Below are 20,196 nucleotides of genomic sequence, written 5' to 3' on the forward strand. Positions count from 1 at the left end.
TCCAGAATGTCAGGCTAATTTAAAATAAACCAGTGGGAGAAAACAAGGATCAAAGACAATACACGTGTAAGACAAATCTGATTTTCTCTTTATCCAGCACTGATTTCTGTGAATTTTTCATGTGATCCACTAAACGGAGACAGTTGTGAATCTACAGTGTAAAGAAAAAATATATATGTAATGAGATCCAGAAAACCTGCCACCTTCTCTGAGCCCTAGCCTGGTTATAGCCCACATTTCAGATGCCAGCATCCATTATGGTATGTGGGTGCATTAGTGCACATGGCACGAGTAACTTGCACATGTGTAAGAGCACAATTACGATTTTTATTAGATGGCAAATTATGCTGCCATCTAGACAACATATTTTAAAGAGAAGGCAGTAAAAGAGCCCAGGTGTTTGCCTGCCTGCAGGTCAGAGCTATCACACTGTAAACATTTTGAGCTTTCTGAACTGAGAAATCTAATATCAGGCAAGGACGGGAAAGCATTTAGCTTGAAAACTATAGAAAACTACTTCTTCGGTGCCCAAACTCCTGATGGTAAAAAGAAACAGTTATGCAGTACAGTCATAAGAAGGCTGGAAAGTACCTCACATCATAATTGAAATGAGAAGATGGCTTCCAAAAAGCACCAGAATTTCTCAGTTTCATTATTTCACATTTTGAAACATAGGTTTTAGTCTCAGTGACTGGACTATGTTTTATTTACTCATTTGGAAATGAGGTTATAAGGTATTATACTGGGGGAAAAAAAGGTGCAGAGAATAACAGAAATTATTCTATATAAAATTACAAATAAAACCTTAAGATTCTGTTTATGAATGCCATTTCCCTTATCTGGTTTTTTGTAATGTAGAGACATGTTTTAACTCATAGTTTTATTCCAGTGGTGCAATAATAAGTAATAGCCAGTTTAGAGTGAGAAAATCTTACTATGCCATAAAGACTGATTCATCTGATGCCAATCATTTGCAAAGAATGTCATTCAGACACACCAGAGAGTCTTTCAGTTATTGGAGTGACTCATCCAAGAGTTATTTCACTATCTGTCCGGTACAAAGTGACCATTTTGACAGGATACTGTGCTGAATGAACACTGAGTCAGACTGAAGGGAATTTAGATAGAGTGCCTCTAGCAGGTCAAACCACGTCTTCCTTTTCCCTGCCAGCTTCCTTCGTGTGACTCATCCACATCAATCACATTCCTGGACTTCCATACATGCTGAGAGATTTTTATTTAGACTACACAGTATGGGAAACACTGAAGACAATAAAGGAAAGCTCCATATGTATTTTCCTTTTTAAATTACAATTATTAAAAACAAAGCAGACAACAATCAACTCTAAATTTGTCCTGCTGCTAAAGGCGTCTACAAAATATGTTGGATTGGCCTGACTTGATATTCCTGCAATACAAAAGTACTATGTATTTGAACTGGATGTTATGTTCTTCATAAAATAGCACTAAATAATTAAGTCTTACAGAGCTTTTGTTGCCAAGTCATTACAAACTAACAGTTTGCGGCCAGAAATCTTTCAAAACCGCAGAAACTGATAATTTTGTTTTCTTTTTTCAGTCAGTGTTCATTCAGCGAGGAACAAAGAAAACATAAAGCATTTACATTTGAGAAGCCCAAATCAGATTGTTTTACATTGCCTGTTTGAACTTTGGTGAAAGTATAAAAAGTATAAAAAAGAGTATAAAAAAGATCAACAGTGCTGTGAAAAAGTAATTGCCTCCTAAAACTAATAACTGGAGGGTTTTCAAGCATGAACGGCCTGTTTAAGGTCATGCCAAAGCATCTCAAGAGGATTTAAGTTTGGATTTTGACTAGGCCACTCCAACACCTTCAGTTTGTTTTTGTTTGTTTTATTTTTTTAGCCATCCAGAGGTGGACTTGCTGGTGTGTTTTGGATCAGTGTCCTGCTGCATAACCCAAGTGAGCTTGTGCTTCAGGGCATGAACTGATGGCTGGATATTCTACTTCAGGATTTTCTGGTAGCAAACCTTGTAAAAACCTTGTCAAAAGTTCAGTTTTTGTCTCATCAGTCCACAGAATTCTGATCTTAACTGAGGCGAGGGAGGCCTGAAGTTCTTTAATTGTTGATCTGGGTTCTTTTGTGACGTGGTGGATGAGTCGTCGATGGGTTTTTGGAGCAATTTTGGTAGGCTGACCACTCCTGGAAGGGTTCGCCACTGTTCCACGTTTTCTCCATTTGTGGATAATGGTTCTCGCTGTGGTTCACTGGAGTCCCAAAGCCTTAGAAACGGGTTTGTAACCCTTGCCAGACTGATAGATATTTCTATGTTTCTGTGATAGCAGTTTCTTTAGATTGTGGCATGATGTGTTGCTTCATTCAACAGGTCTGGCAGTAATCAGGCCTTGGTGTGGCAAGTAAAATTGAACTCAGTTTTCAAAAAAATGTGGTTAATCACAGTTAATTAATAATTTAACAAGTGAGGGGACAATTACTGTTTCACAGCACTGTATTTGAATGGTGCAGCAACATAAACATGGAGTCTTTGGTTTGAACATTTCATTAAATGCAAACACTGTTTAGCTTTAATGAGGAGGTGGAACAACCTGTGTCTTTTCCTTTAATTTAAAATTGTATTTTGACTACAGACAAACTACAGGTGTACCTTTATGTCACGCTCTGCCTCACGTATCTTGATAAATTGGAAAATGTGCCTGAGTGGAGGAATGTTTGAGGAGGAGTTCTGAATGGTTGGACGGGTGGGGGTTTAGGGTGCTGGGTGGAGAGGCTTTTTGTAGACTGTAAAGAAATGAATGACATCATTAGATAGCGCAGAAGAAAACGCCTCATAGTCTTCCAAGAACTGGTTTGGATGATGTTGAAATAATTGGAGGAAAGGGAAACTAGAGCAGTGAGTGTGTGAAACTGCCCACGAGACCAGACAGATTTTTCATTCAATGACTTTCCTTTCTTCCACATTTTTGAATTCTTCTTTGCTCCTTTCACACTGTAGTTTATTTCCCAAATCCACACCCCAATCCTCTTTTATCCCTCTCCACTACTTTCCCCTCAGTCTCTGCTATCCGCTTTAAACCCCATCCCACCCCTCCCCCCATTTGTGCGTGCACCAGCGGGATGGATAAGAATGTCGGACAGGAAATGATCACTTCTTGACATCACTGTTTCCTCTTCCCATTTCCTCAAGTTACACTCATTCTGTACTCTACACAGTCTGTCCGGCAATCTTTCCGTGTCCTTTATGAAACTGTACATTACGTGATGTCGCGTGATGAAGCGTGCAGCGTGGCTGTGATGTCTCCCATGTTTTTGTTTATTTTTGCTGCACAACAATGGGACAGTCATGTTTACAGCTTTCAGTAATCAGAGAGAAGGTTCTGACTCCACTAAAGCAAATATTATCTTGCACGCAACTGGCTAATATTACATTTGAGCCAATTAAGCTCTCTTCCAGTGCTGCTGGTCTTCCTGAAGTCCTACAAAGACAAAAAGGGAGTATAAATTTGGGTGAGGCAGTTCTCACTAAGCAGTATGTTTAGCCAACAGCTGCCATCTGATATACACTTTTCTCTGCATTCCTGAAATATCTGGTCCAGCAATTTGGCATTCCAGTTGTTGTTATGCATCATCTTCTCTTGCAGTACAGACTGGAATGTATAAACGGGGAAGTGGAGATCTGAAGATCTCCCCCTGGAGCTTGGAACTTGTCAACATTTACAAATGAATGGAGATGAATGGTGTTCCTTTATATCAGCTGCCAGGTCAACAAGAATGCAGGCTTTCATGTGCATTTTGCTTCCCTTTAATTCACATTTCAAATGAATATGTACATTGAAACTAACTCCTGATAAAACCAAAAAGTAGAGACATTTTGAAATAAAATAAAATTACGAAATATTGCCCAACCCCAAGGTGGCTCACATGTTCAGGCTCCATTATGCTCTTCCTGGCTGCTCATCCTGTTTCCTTGCTTCAGTTGCTGTTTTATATTAGCGTCTGGCAGAGATCTGTTTACTTGTGATTGATGTGCACTCAAAAATGCTCATCCTAACCCTACTTTTAATTTCAACTGAGCGTTCAAATCTAATTTTTCGTGAACAGGCTTGCGGAGCGAAATAGTTCCACATCAGTTTTGATTAAGTGGAATGAGGCAGACTGCATAAGTATCAAGTATCCTCCACCACAACGATTTCACTAAATTTCTGCATCAGAAACAAGTGAAAAACCTCACCTCACTGGCACATCCCTCTTGAAGGAACATTTTATCAACAATATTAAGGTACAAATGACTAATCATAGTATATGACCAGCTGCTGCACAGCAAAAGGATTCATAATGGCATTAAAGAAGGAGGGGAGGACGGGTCAGACACATTTTTGGTCCATTTTCGCAGTCTTCCATGTGCCTGAGGGATGTTGGGGTTGAAGAGAGAGATTAGGTTCCCTGATGCTGGGAAAGATGAGAGAGGAGCGCCCGTGGAGATGAGCAGGTCCTTGGGGGGGATTCTGAATGTTCTGATGGGAGCCTACTATAAATTTGACATTATTACTGTACTGTTAGGCTCAGTGCACTGAGAACTATTATTTAAAACTGCTGGACTGACAACCTAATTTAATGATTTCAAATGGTTTGGTTTGGCTCACAAACGTTTGTGTTTTCAATATGTTGGATTCTGAAAATAGTATATGTTTCACCTCAGGCGGACCTGACTGTTTATTTTCTTACATGAATGTTAATAAATGGTCAGGCTTTTGAAGCTAAAATGTGAAAGAAGGGTTGGGTTTGAGGCACAATAAGATAAAAAAGATTCCTAATGCTCTGGAAGGTACATTAAGGCTACTCTAATCAATCTTTTTTTTTTTTTAACGACTTTAATCACAGACAAAAATATCTTTGTTGAATGTTAAATTAGGGATGTAAGTTTCAAAGCACTGATAATTAGAAGTCAAAACTGCACTCGCCCTCAGCTCTACTAAGCTCTTTAACCTCTTTTACTTTATTCTTTAGAGTTGCTTTCATCTACTAATATAAACCCTGCTTCCAGTTATAACACGGATTTGTTTCTAGTGGAAAAATCCAAAAGAACTGGCTGTGCAAACAAGAGTAGGGAATAGCCAGCAAATATAGTGGAGCCAAAAAGATGGCTATTTCGGTCCAGAGTAAGTGGAAAATATATATTAGACTTAAACTGATAATGAATTTATGTGTGTGCCTCCTTCTGTTAAGGTCTGCTCGATGTGTAAAGACAGACTTGACCATCAGTGTTTTTGGTAGATCAGTGTGCTGTCAGCCATATATTTCTTAAGCATTTTTTTTTTTTATCAGCCAAATTAATAATAGATTCAATTCAAGCCTTAATGACACTAAAGATGCCTTGATTTTGGAACAGAAAAATAAAAAAACAGAATTCTAATTTAGTCTAAATGCTAATTTGATACTAGGGATGCGCCGATCCGATATTCAGCATCGGTATCGGTCCGATCCTGGCCTAAATACTGGATCGGATATCGGAAAGAAATAAAAAATGCAATCCGATCCGATCCGACCCACATTTGTTGCATTACAGTTCTCCGTCGTCTTCTTCTTCTTCTTGTGGGTTTGCAGTTGACCAAACCAACTTAGAGCTGCATTACCGCCACCTACCGGAATGGAGTGGGGCTCAGGAAATAACCCCCTCAGTTCTCCGTCGCTGCGATGTAATGGATGATCACTGACATGTTTTTCCACGCTTCCACTGCTCTCTGCGTGTTTGTGTGTTGTGCTCGCTGTGCTGAGAATTTGAGCTGTTATTTTTTTTCTCTACTTCAGCTCCCGGACATACTGCTAGCGAGTGCCGCATCCGGTACCGTAAGGACCCCTTCCCCGTCAAAATATTTTTTATACTTTAATCCCTGATTAGTGACTAAACATAGACCTGCAGTAGAAACGTACTTAGGAGAATGCTTGTGAATATAAAGCATTACAAGATTACGCTCGCAGCCCCCAGTTTTCCAACATAAACACTGATAGCACAACAGCAGCAGTCAGCTGATTTACCTGCAGTCTGTCTGCACAAGCGCAAAGAGGCGGAGCTGGTGAGCTCAGATGGAGCGAAAGAAAGCTTTTCTCCCTGTAAGCACCATTAAACCTTCAGTGGGAAACAGCTGGAGGTCCTTCATCAACCAACTGATCAGTAAGTGAAGAAAAGAGAGCTTTGTAGCTGCTCCATCCACCCTGTTTGTTTCACACAGGGAAAAACTGCAGTACGGAAGTTAAAATATGCAGATGAACTGTTAATATGAAAAAAGTATTTCTTATCCAGTTACGCAGGTAATTGATGGAATAATTGATAGAATACTCGATTACTAAATTAAGCGATAGTTGCAGCCCTACTGAAATTTGCAACATACCATAAGCCAATGCATCACCTTCTCACATAGGAGCAGCAGGATTCAGGTGATAGAGCGATTGTTGTAAGTAAGTAAAGTTTATTTATTTAGTGCTTTTCACAGACAAAAAGTCACAAAGCGCTGTACAATAATTAAAACACAATATCAAAACCCCCCAGATAAAACACCATGTTAAAACATATTAACATTTCATATTAAAAGAAAAAGAATAAGAATAAAGTCAACAGAAAGCCTGGTTAAACAGAAAAGTTTTCAACTGCTTTTTTAAGATGCCACAGAGTCAGCTAAATGGAGCTGGAGTGGTAAACAGTTCCAGAGCTTTGGCACCACTGCCTGAAAAGCTCTGCCCCTCCCTGGTTCTTAGTCTTGTACGTGGGACAACTAAAAGATTTTGATTTTGTTGTGTGAGAGACTGTTGACTTATGTAAAATGTATCCAGGCATTTGAAATCAATTGTTTTTTGTTTTTTTTAAAAAAAAGATTGGATTTGTATCGGTATTGGCAGATATCCAAATGTAAAATATCGGTATCGGTATTGGACCTAAAAAAGTGGTATCGTGCCATCCCTATTTGATACTAGGCTTTAAGCAGGCTACAAAGAGATGCTCGGTTTTAGAATCAGATATTTGTGCTTATATACATGAGGACAGTTTATTAACCCCCCTGTGATTTTTTTTAAAGTATTTCCCAAGTGCTGTTCAACACAGCAAGGAATTTCATACCTGCTGATCTTTTATCTAGAATACAACCTGGTCCAGAGCAGTTCACAGCACAAGTTACTATGATGCTGTATCCCAGTAAGAATCATTTTCATAGTACAGAAAACACTAAAGTTACCCAAACATAATCCTGCTTCATACTACTAGCCTCAGAGTTCAAATTCAGGGTAAAAAACTGAAACACAGTAAAATGGTACCCAGACAGCAGTTTAAAAGACGGGTCTTCAGCTGCTTTTTTGAACCAGTCCGCTCAGTTCAAGGCTAGACTGGAGGCTTTAGTCTAGGGATCGATAATAAGGCCTGATCAGAAAACCTGACACTCCTGCTGGTGACATGACTGCAAAAATAGATGTTGGTGGGTGCTTCATGATGCGGAGCCCTAAAGGTGAAAACCAGAACTTTTTGAATTGAATTCTGAATCTACCAACCAAATGGAAAATCCTCCCACGTTTGGTGCTTGGTGGGACCCCGCTGTCCACTTATCTGCCTATTGCTGATGATGTGGATTTCCAAAACATAGCTGAGCATCAGTTAAACAGCTGAAACATTAGATATTTTGTTGCCCCTATGAGCTGTGTGTTTGAGTAGGAGGCAAAAAGCCCCCTGCCTGATCAGTGGAGAGGCTGAGATAGCAGCTGACAAAAGAAAGCTTTCTAATAGGGTTCTCCTATTATCTCCTTCTCTGAAGTGTGTCCTTAAAACACCCACTTCATACCAAGGGACTAAATAAAACATGCAGAACAAATGGACATAATTGCACTTATAACTGGACAATGATGGATCTTGGGGGACTGAGGGGCTTTCAAGCACTCTGGTCTAAAACTCTGCCTCCCTAACACTTTCCTGTGGGATATCTTCCTTCATATGTAGCTAGAGAAATCATTTTGACATCTCAAGGCTAGTTAATGGATCACAGTGTGCTCGCACTCACAGTACAAACCAAGAGCACACAAATTCCTTCCAGTACTGTAAGGATAGTTGAAAAAGATGCACACACTATCTGAGCCCCAACTGCGAACTGTAATGAGTATTGTCAGTTGGAATGTAAAAAGAAATATGAAGCAGAAATCCAAGAAGAATGATCCAGTGGCTGGACTGTGTTAGGAGCTTGAAGCCTTACTGGCAGAGATCAGATGGAGCTTAAGTGGAGGGAGAGGTCGCTTCCACAGGCATGATGAACATTTTGGCAACATAGCTATGTATTCCCCAGGGCCGAGCCTGAACAAGTCCATCCTGGGATGAAATCATGGCCACACATAAAACACAATCATACACATGCCTACCAGACTGCAACATGCTGTAAAAGTTTACACCTGCAGCCAAAAAAATAAAAAAATAAAAATGAAATGCAGAAAGACACATGTGAACTATTTCTGCAAATTCATAACAAACCACAGACCAACAGAACTTCAATAACCTCGCTTACTTTGTGACGGCTACAGTGTGTGCTACAGTAACTGGGCTGTGACTAGAAATTGTTGCCATTATTTATTAGTATGTTGACTACTTTTATTGCTTAGTCTGTAACATGTTAAAATAAGGCAATGGCTTTAGCTCAGAGCTGTCTTTTTGAACAACACCTAAAAACTCAAAAGCGATTCAGCCTAAAGATTATAAAGATATTTCAACATAGTATTTCTAGAGCAGTATGACAGAAAGATTTAAATCCCTCACTTACAGCATCCAAAACTGATATGCACACACGTTAATGAAAGTATTCTTCAAATCGACTTCAATTTGGTGAACCCCACCCAACTAGTCCCGTGATTGGAATGTAACAAACAGACATGGACAATTTGACCAGCGAACGATGTCCGGTTGCACTACAAATAAACACAAGCATCTCCAACACAGACTCACACAGTCAGCAGTATCCCCCTCTCAAGTCTTCCACATAACTTCATCTGTCCTCCTCTTTGAGCCTGCGAGCCATCTGGGAGGGTCAGTCAATGCTCTCGCCAGTGAATTACCTCAGCTTTTATGTCATTCTTTGGGCTCCCACTACACCCCTAATGCACCCACGCCTCTGAATCACACATGCAGGCTTTTACGCAAGTCTACATGGAAAAAAAAAATTCTCTTGTTGCTAATATAATTAAATGCTGTACAAAAAAAAAGCAATAAGGGAGACAAAAGCTGAATCGATGTTGATCCATTTGGAGTCCGTTTTGTAGGGTTTTGTAGGGGTTTTGCAGTGGGTTATGTAATAGGTAGCTGCATCATTTATGTCGTTTCCTCTCTTTACCTATTTTTACTTCTCCTGCCTCTAGCTTTCTGCTCCCTTCTTTTTATTTCCTTGCAAAGAAACATTTCTGAGTGCTTCTTCAAAACTCTAACATGCAATATTCATTGAGCTCCTGTCTACCTGGTAAAGTGTCATAAACCCTTCATTTCAAAGCCTTTGGCAGAGTTAAATAAGGATTTTCAAATATGATTATAAGGAATTTCTTATCATTTTTTGTTTAAAAAACTGAGGGCTTCCAAAAATGTAGACTAGACTATGTATTTCCTCTTTCACAAATGAATACTGTACCAAGTTATGAGTATCTTTGAGCTTGATTTCAGTTATTTATATACTGCTTACATGACTGTTTCTGACTGTTACTGCTCATCTGCTTCAGAAGATTCAGTGTTTGCATTCACAAAGGGGTTGACTGGTGACAAATGCGCTGGGAAATGTAACTCCCGACCATTTCATAGATTGATACCAATTCACAAAGTGCCTCTAAAGCATATCTTTTGCTACTTGTTCACCTATTTGTGACTTTTATCACATTACGAGGTATCTCCGAAAAAGGTCACTATGCTAAACATGTTGGAAACATGTTTGTAGGCTGATGTGTGACATGTTTGGGGAGTTTCATGCCTGGGCTGGCCCACTAACCGTAAACACTCTTCTTTACCTGATACAGAGAGATTATAGTCATAGTGTTTGCAGTATGCGTTGGGTCTTTTGATCTGAAGCCAGTCTTTTGTTGTTTTTTGGCGTTATCGGAGAGATTCCTCTTCTCTTCCTGTCTCCCACAATCCATTGGTGTCTTTATCAGGCTGTCTATGAGGTAGAGTGCTGCTGCTTACTCCCCTGGACTCTTCTAATCTGTAGCCTTGAAAGTTCTTCAGAACTGTTTTCTGTTGTTTATCTCTCTTTTTCTTTTCTTTTCTTTTTCTTTTTCTCATTGAGAACACCTGGCGGCGCGATGGGAAACCAAAAATTATTTTGTTTTTTATTGGTCAAAGTCAAAAGTCAAACTGGATTTCTTTTCTTTTGAAGAATTAATATATGAATGTTGGGTTCAGTTAGGTTTGCATGTCTATTTCTAATTCTGAGGCCTTTTGGTTTAGAACAATTAACAGAGCCTGAGACTGGATATAAAATAACTTTCAGATCTGAAAAGTGAAGCTAATGCAAAAGTGCTTTAAAACCAATTCTTAGTAATAGACAGCACAGGGCAACTCCTCTGGCTTTAAAAAGTCCAATTATATAGAGATGTCCTTCAATACACACTTTCCTGGTGAATTAATGGTCTTAATCGCTAGTTTCAAAGCGGAGTATGCTTTAGGTTGATCTGCCTTGAGTTCAGTCTTCTCTGGTTCTCAGTCAGAGAACCTCACTCGTCACATATGCAGTACAAACTGAGTGCAGCCAAAATGATCAGCTGCAGACTTTTAAAAAAAAAAAAAAAAGGTCTGCACCAGCAAAGGAGCTGCTTGTGTTCAAAAAAATAATTTTAACCTAAATAATATGAAATGATATGGTTTTGTATAAATGAAAGTAACCAGGCTGCAGCTTCTATGTGTGCACAAAATCCAATTATTTCTAATAAGTGAATACCTTGTTTTCTGTTCCACATACTAATTAAATTACAGTATATAGCCAGAGAAGGAACTACTTCACCAACAGAATTGCTCTCTGGTCTACATGCCACATCAACCCATTCACTCTGTACTTCTGCACTGAAACGGGTATTGGGTTACTCTGTGGATGGACAGGATCACTTCATTAAATACCTTATTAAATATGTTATTTGACAGAGTGGTATGTGACATATCTCTGTGTTTTAAGTAGTATAGGGTTACTCCTTCTCCTGGGCCGTAATATATTATGAAGTGCACAGGTTACTTTGTGCAGGGCCCCGGGTCACGGCCTGATAAATATTTAAGGAGGGTGTACGCACCCCTGCAGCCCTCCCATACTGAGGGGGACATGATAGATATAGTATGAAAAATAAACAAATGCAGCTTTAGTGATGGACAGGCACTGCAGGAGATGAACAGAGCAGGTTGGCGCACGTGTTAAAACAGATTTACACAGTTTATTACTGTTTAATGGTTATAAAAGATAACTGATTTATAATGTCCTTAGAGTATCTTCCACAATGAAACAGACCATTTTAAATATCCCCATTTAATGAGAACAAAAATTCACAAAAAAAGATGTATATAAGTTCAATTTGAATGCAGTCACCTGATAAGTTAAATAATAAAATAGAGAGAAAAAGAGTATGTTGGTATGTGGCCATGTGGAGTGTGTGTGTGTGGCTCCAGTGGGAAAAGCTCATGTAGGTGTCCCCTGTGTGTTGACCAAGGGATTAGTTTAGTATCAAGTAGATCATGCAAAGCCATGAAGACATTTGCACACAAGAATTCATCATGCACACACTGAAAGCAGACCCCACACAAACAAGCTTACCCACTGCCACTGCTTAAGACACAGTAAGAAACCCCAGACACAAACACACACAAACATTGCCACCACTTAACCACATTCACCAAAGAAAAAGCAGCTCCCAAAGTCACACACAGTAAATAAACACTACTGACAGGACAAAACATGCACACACACACACACACACACACACACACACATACACACCTTCTGCTAGCGTGTTGTCCTCTGAGTGTCCATTCAGGCTAGTCATGCTGGAGATTTGTCCATTTTTCTGCAAAGACTGAAAAAAGAGAGCAAAGAAAAACAGGTAAAGAAAATGTTCCTTTTAAAGGGACAGTTTGATATGTTATCCACATATTTCCTGACTTAGTGAGAGTTACATAAGAAGATTTATCACCTTTGTCTGTGTGTTAAGTATAAAGCTGTATTAGCTTATGTTAGCACTTTAGCTTAGCACAAGTTAATATAAAAACTGGAAGAAGAGGGAATAAGTAACAAAATCTATTTAGCAGTTTCTATAATGCTAGTTAAATTATCACTCTCATATGTGTGTGCTCATTGTGGAGCTATCGGTAGCAAGAGTCTAGCTTAGTTTTCTGTAGCTTAGCGTAAAGACTGGAAATAACTGGGCACAGGGCAAAACTCAAATATACACCACCAAAACCGCCAAAGCTTTCTAATTAACAGACTGGATAGTGTTTGTTTGATCAGCAAATGGGCAGAAAAGTAAAGCAACAGCTGGTTTAGCAATAGAAGTGACTTGCTGGAAGTATTTCTTGGCAAACCGCTAGCTGTCTGACCACCCACAACATTTGTTTAATTCCCCATAAAACCACCGGTTGTAACTGTTTGTGTATGGATTAAGCGAACAATATTCAAAATGTTGGCCAGTGAGCTTTAGTGGTATTGGTATGAAAATTTTAGAGCTGTAATTGGACCCAGCCAGCTGTTTCCATTTGTTTCTGGTCTTTGTGCAAGAGAAAAGCTCAAATAATGGGTGCAGATCAACTGCAGGTAGGCTGCGAGTAACAAGTGAAAACATATAAAATTAAACATAGATCATTTTTACGTTAAGATGAAGTTTAAGTTTTTATTGTCACTGAATCATTAAATATTTTGTAGTGATAACTTTTTTCCAACTTTTTCAAAGTATCCTAATGGTCTCCTTGCTTGATAGCGTCACAGCCACCATAAATCTTTTCATCTAAATCTCTGCAAGGATCCAAGTACATTTTTTTTCTCCAGATTTCTTTAAAACATTCAGGACAGTGGCAGCTCTCACTTAAGTACTGGAAAAGAAACAAGAGTAATCCTGTTCAGCCACATTTCCTATGCACTCTGGCTTTCAAATAATCCAGCGCAGCAAATAAATGTCTTTATCAGAACCAACTCAGGTTTACAATTTGCAAATAAACCTGTCAGGATACCGAGAGAGAGCCTTAAATGGTGTATACGAGCCACTGCCAGTATATCATACATCATCCACAAATAGGTTTATTAAAAGGCAGAGAAATTTATGTGTAAGACAATGGATACACTAACATCAAATTCACCCCCCTGAAATAATTACTTTGTAAGTATTTTTTAGAGTATGCTTATATTGTTCATTTCACTGGCAGATAGTGACCAGATCTTGAAAACAGCTACAGTAATACACCACAAACACAGCAAAAATGAACTGATTAAAAAAAAAAAAGTAGCTTTTCCTACTTTTTTTTCATCGTGAACACGTGTGTAAACAAGTTAACAACACAAAATCTGGCTCACAGGACTCTTATCAGAGGATCTGAGCCCTGACAGTTTTTCTGGCAACCACCAGCGCTGACTGACAGGTGGACAATTGCAGGCAGGCCTGAGCTTTTGTCCTTCCCAGCCTGGGGAAAGGGAACCAGAGCCTCCCCACTGAGATGCTAATATAACTAATGGACAAGTCAGGTTGTATTCCCAGCAGCCCAAAGTCCTCTAGGAAAGCCCTGAAAAATGACACCATGGAGGAAACAATCTGCTCGGGACAGGTCAGAGGGATGAACTAAAAGAAAATGGGATCAGATTAGAAGAGTGCAGGGGGACTCAATCATCAGGTGGAGGGATGGTCTACACGGTGGCATAACTGCTTGGTATCCAAGGACAAATGCAAAGGACAAGCACAGCGAAACCGAAATGGAGATTAAAAATGCTTAGAAAGGCGGCATATATTCTCATTTAAAATGATGTGGCTGATGTTTGATCAAATAAATTCCCTGAAATGTTAAAGATAGTTGGATCAGCCTAAACTGCTAAATATTTTCTTTTTTTTTTAACCAATTCATCATGAATCTTTAAAGAAACAAGAAGATGCTCCTCACATTTTCTCAGAAGCAACAACTTCAATTTCCAGGTTTTTATTACTAAGAAAGGCAACAAATTCTAACATTTGAGAGACTAGAATCAGGCAATGTTTACCGCAACTAAATAATCAATTATCAAAATAGCTCAATAGGTTCTAGGAACCAAATAATAGGGAAACTTTAGCATCTTAAACGAGGCCTATGAAATTTAGCTGCATTATATTATATTAAGTTCTAGATGCACAGAAATCTCGTATTTACTCCTGAATTCTGTCAACACTGCAGCCATCAGCCATGAACATTTCAGAACTTGGCCAGTTATTTCTTGGATCGGTAAAATATCACATTTGTTTGTATTGGCTTATAATGATCTGGCTGGCTTTGATTGGAAGGGGAATCAGTCATCTGAAAACATGTTTACATCAAAAGTTTTATCCACCGCCTACCTCATACAGCAAACTTCCATAAAGAACTGGAAAACCTCGTTGTGAAGTCATGAACAATTTGGTTATTTCACTCATACTAAAAAGTTCATCCATCTAGAAACATGATACTCGATTGAAAAATTGCCATCCGCTTGTGCAACTTTTCATTCTTCAGTAATAGAGGAAAAAAGAAAGTTACCAATCCTTATCTGATTCAAAGGTTGCTTTGAACTATCAAATTTTAAAAAAACAAACAAAAAAGCTCAAAGCCAGCAGATGTGATTGGTTTTTGGAACTGGGAAGCCTGTTTCACAATATGTGCATCATGCAAGCTGCAATTTGTAACAAGAGATCATTTTTTCCTATAATTTTGACATCTTTCAGTAATTAAAACGATAACTGCAACCCACACAAGTTTGCGAGTACAGCTCTCAAAAGTAAATGTAATTTCTGAGTAACACGTGTCTTTAAAATCCCACCATCTGTGATCTGTATTTAAACTTTACTCTCAAAACATGGCAAAAAAGTGCCCCAGTGGTTTTCAGCAAAGGAGCATTTACACCTCATTTATATGAAAAATCCCCCCCTCTCACATGCTTGCACACAGGGGAGGATGGTTCTGTAATTTTAGTCCTGTTCAAGCCATCAGAAGCTACAATCAGATTTGGGATGTGAGCCACCAGCTGACCTCCAGACCTGCAACATTCCTGGCATTCCTTGTCCCCTTCACCAAAATTCCACACCTGACTCTACCTACCCCAAATGTTCACCCCCTGCACTCCCACAGTCCCTTAGACTGACACTGGGTGCTTGGGATTAGCCTAAATTAACCTCCGTCCAATATCCCTAAGAATTGTGTCCATATTGGAAAAATTTGCATCTCATAATTTTGAAATGGTGGCAGTCATGGTGGTTGTGGGTGCAGCATGTCTGATCATCACATAACAGTGACCCTGCAATTAATGTGGGCCTTTATATTACCTTTAACATTTTCTTTTCTGTTTTCATTTCTAATTCCAAACAACCACAGCTCATTACCTCAAACTGCTAACTTTGTCTGCCTTAACTACAAGTAAGTAATTAAAGTTTATTTACAAAGTGGTTTTCAGACATAAAATACAATCAAACTACTAAAAACTAGGAATAATCACAATAAAATGCAATAGAAAATGTAAATACAGTTAATAGCAGTATAAGACCTTAAATGCTTTTTAAGGAGTCCACAGCTAAATGAAGATGAGTTGGACACTGATCCAAAATCCTGGTGCCACAGACTGAAGACTGCAAGCAGCAGTGTGTTTAATAAGAAGCTGAGATCAATAATCTGGAGCTTGTCCATTTAGTGATTTATAAGTACAGGAATTTTAAAATCTACTGGGAGCCAATGTAAAGAATATAAGATAGCAGTAATATGAGCATGCTTAGTAGAATGTGTTAGAAGTCTGGCAGCAGCATTTCGTATAGCTTAGAGGTGTGAAAGAGACAATTTATCTAAGCCAGTAAACAAGGCAGTAATCTAGGTGCAATGACACAAATCTAGTTCAGCTGAGGAGACTATAGCTTGCAGTTTAGAGATGTTCCTTAAATGTGAGATAGATTTTACATGCGAATCAAAGCCCAGAGAAGTATCAGATATTACATCAAGACTATGAACACCGGACTTCACAGATCAGCTGAAGGAAGCAAACGCTTGACAGATTTTTGGATGTAGTTTAGGAAGAGCTTTAATCATGGCCTAAATCTTGTTGGAATTTACTTTTGGAACTATCTATATGTCGACAATATACACCACACATCATAGTTTCTAAGTTATAAGGCTTTTTGTCAATTTTCAACCAATAAATCATTAAGTTGACCTTGAAGGTCTTGGTAGATATAAGCCAAATTTTAATGGATCGTTAACATGACCCCACTCTACACCCCTACAAAATTTTATTAGAATTCATTCAAAACTTTTCAAGCTATTGTGTTTACAGATGGAATGTCATGCACACAGGCAAACGCTACCACAAATATAACCTCCTAGGTGGAGGTAATAATAATGGGCCGAGGACTGAACCTTGTGGAACCCCACAGGTTAGGGAGCCAGTGTTAGAGGAGAACTTTCTCACCCTAACAAAGAAAGCCCTGCCAGATAAATATGAGGAAAAACAATTTAATGCTGAGACAGATATGCCAAACCAAAGCCTGTTAAACAAGATATGGTCAGTGGTATCAAAAATTAATCAAGTAAAATCAGCATCTATGTGCAACAACAGATCAGGTAAGGAAAGACAATAAATATTATCATATTCCACACCTCTAGAAATGATTAGGAGTGAAGATTTTGTTGGTATTAAAGGAATTTTATTTGCATTTCATTGTTGCACTGAACTGAAAGTGAACCGACCCAAACACTGAAAAGTGGTGTGACGCCTGAGTAACTCTGAATACCTTTTTTGAGTGTTTGGACACGATCCGTTGCCGTTTCACTGCCAGTTCTGCATTTTTGATGTCTGGTCAGCATGGTCTGCCACAAAGATCTAAAGGCAGACTTCCTGCTGAAAAAAGTGCACAAGGAATGGTCGCATAACGAAATGTCTGCTTAAGAAAACAACAGCAAGGAAAACAACAGCAGGAGATTGTTTTTCTTTTTTTTCTCTTGTCTGGTCTCCTGTGTAATATGATCAAGATTTTGCCCGTTGAAAAACATTCGAGAAGTCGCGTTTCTCTCTTTGAATAGATTTGATTAATTCTGGTGTCTAGATTCGGAGTAGGCAGCAGAATTATATATACAGTACATATGGAAGCATATGTTTACTTGTAGCATTCATGCGGTAGAGCAGCACAAAGTCACAGGGAGCAAATATTAGTAAACACCACCTTCCTCTCTTACAGCCCCTTTCTGCACTTCTAATACGTTCTTGGGCTCATGTTCATTTATCACAAGGAGCCTTGCACTCACAGTGATTTCATCTTCCCTTCCCTTTTCTTCAGCCTCTTCCACTTCAGGGATTACACATCCATTAAGCACCTTTTCTGTGTGGCACTTACTGTACCTGCTGAGTCACTGTTTACACTTGCAAATAAATGCTGCAATTTGTTTTAATTGACCTATAAAATCGAACTAGGTCATTAGAATCACTTTATAATTACGTTAGATGAAGGAAACATTCTTAATATTTTGGTCCATATTGACACGATAGCATCAAACGATTCCTGCAGGTTTGTCGGCTGCACATCCAAGATGTGAATATCCTCTTCCGCCACATCCCCAAGGTGCTCTACTGGATCGAAATCAAGACTCATCAGACCAGGCACCATTTTTCCAATCTCCTGTTGTCCAATTTTGGTGAGTCCGTATGATCTGTACCCTCAGTTTCCTGTTCTTAGCTGATAGGAGTGGTACCTGGTGCGGTCTTCTGCTGCTGTAGCCCATCTGCTTCAGGTTTCAACATGTTGTACATTCACAGATGCTCTTCTGCATACCTTGATTGTAACGTGTGGTTATTTGAGTTACTGTTTCTGTCCTATCATCTCAAAGCAGTCTGGCTATTCTCATTCTCACAACATCAAGGCATTTTGGCCCAGAGAACTAATGATCACTGGATATTCTCTCTTCTTCAGATTATTTTCATTAAACCCCAGAGATGGTTGTGCAGTGGTTCTGAAATACTCAGACCAGCCCTGACACCAACTACCATGGCACGTTTAAAGGCCCTTGAGGAGTTGAACAGGTGTACCAAACAAAGTGGTCGCTGAGGGTATAGTTTAAAACTAGAACTGTGTTTTTCGCCATTGTTGCTTTTATTTATTATATCAGCATAAGAAAAACAAAAAGGTTGCCACAGCAACAGCTCTGCATGTTTGAATTGGCAGAGATCAACACTGGATACCTTTCCTGACAAAACCCCAAAGGGTTTAATTCCAGCTGGAGTTAAACCCACAACGTGTGAAACCCACTACACTGTGGAGCCACTATATCACTATATGAAAGCAATCCAATAATTTTCTTACACACCAAGAACTTAACACTGTTATTTATTGTCATGCTCTTCAGGCATCAGCATCATATTTGAAGTCTGGAAAAGTTGGGTAGTGAGTGCATTCAAACGTTACAGATTGATTAGTTGTATAACTGATGTGTAAGAAAGCCCGCATATGAAACTACCTCTAGTGCACCTTCATTTATGAAATAATTCCAGCTGTAGTTTGCGAAAGCAAAATGATTCAGATTAGATTTTCGCCTCTCATCTTTTCTCTCACTTCTTTTCTAGTCTTGGTGCTTTCCTTTTATCCCCATTTATCTTTTTTTTTTTCTAATTCTTATTCCTCTTATCTACCTCTTTCATTTACTCCTTGGCTGCACCTCTACTCATTGGCTCCAGGAGAGAGACAGCCTGCTGTCTTCTAAACCACTTCACAAAGGGCTGCAAAGGAGATTTATATCCTTGGAGCTAATGGAAAAGAAGAGGGTGACACAAATGGCAAATTATGTCTTAAAACCAAGCATCTAATCTAAGATGCTAAGCTAAGCGTGTAAGCAAAGTTTGGTGACCCTCTTAAAAAAAAGAAAATCTCCAGATAAAACGGTGTGGGGAACAGGCTACAGTTCAAATGACCCAAAAATTTTAGGTGAAATTGATTTAGGAGCTCACATGTAGAGAAACAGTGGGACGCTTCGGGTTTAGATTTGGATTTGTTGCGGTTTAATCTAAAACACCTGTTGCTTTGAAACTTTATTGCAATTTATGCAATACGTTATATCAAGCTGGCTTAAAAGACTGAAGTCTTCAAAGAAATGGTTCATACAGTGAAACAATGGAGGAAAGTAGCTTTTATTGGAAGTTGAAAGATACAGTAGTCTAATATTTTCAGTCTCACCAGGAAACAACCCATAAATGTGAATCATAACACACAATAATGATGAAAGGCAGTCGTAAACGGCAGTCGTAAATGTACTCCATCAGACCTTTATGGTTATTTTGTTGCCAATATATTGACAATTATGCGGTAAAGTACACAGAGAGGAAAACCTACCCTAAATATTAAGAGGTCTTCTAGATGTTTTGATGAATGGCTGTGTTGCAGTTTAGTAACACTAGCTAAGATGTTAGGATTATTCTCAGAGAGACAAGTCACACAAAGGCAAACTGGCAGCATGAGATAACAGGCTTAGAGTTTCTCAGTGGGGACATAATTTGTCCAGGACAGTTAACGTGTCAACCTCTGACCTCTGAGGTGTGGAAAGGGTCTCCGAGCGGACCAAAGGAGGATGATGCGGGCAGAGGGGGCGACTGGGAAAACGGAGACAGGAAAGATAAAGACTGGGGTTTAAAAATTTCCAGCGCTTTTTGCGACAATCATATCAGTTCCCACCACGTTAGCTACAAAAGGTGCAGATTGCACTGGAGGTTTCTGGGGCCTGCAACACCGTCATGTCAGCCCCCCTCTTACGCCCTCCCTCGCTCTTCATGTCTCTTCACCCCTGTCAGCCCCCAAACTATTATCCCTGACCTCCACATTCAGTGCATACCAAAGATCAAAGCCTGACAAGACCCCCGAAGAACACTCTCACTGATTCCACAACCCATTAACTCTGCTCAGGTGCTCAAGCTCAGCACCTGTGCTTCTGCTTTTACGCTCTCTAGAGTGTTTTGAGGTGAACTAACAAAGCACTAAATAAGTC

General features: G+C 39.2%; 1 protein-coding gene across 2 annotated transcripts in view; it reads right to left on the reverse strand.

Annotated features, from left to right (window-relative positions):
• Window positions 1–20,196, reverse strand: part of akap12b (A kinase (PRKA) anchor protein 12b) — a 53,158-nt gene that overhangs the window by 10,559 nt on the left and 22,403 nt on the right. For both annotated transcript variants that reach the window (XM_030722144.1, XM_030722143.1), the window contains exon 2: window positions 11,981–12,056. In XM_030722144.1, the coding sequence (XP_030578004.1) occupies window positions 11,981–12,056 (76 nt within the window). The remainder of the gene's footprint in view (window positions 1–11,980; window positions 12,057–20,196) is intronic.

This window comes from Archocentrus centrarchus, chromosome 24 (assembly GCF_007364275.1).
Source record: "Archocentrus centrarchus isolate MPI-CPG fArcCen1 chromosome 24, fArcCen1, whole genome shotgun sequence".
Lineage (NCBI taxonomy): Eukaryota > Metazoa > Chordata > Actinopteri > Cichliformes > Cichlidae > Archocentrus > Archocentrus centrarchus.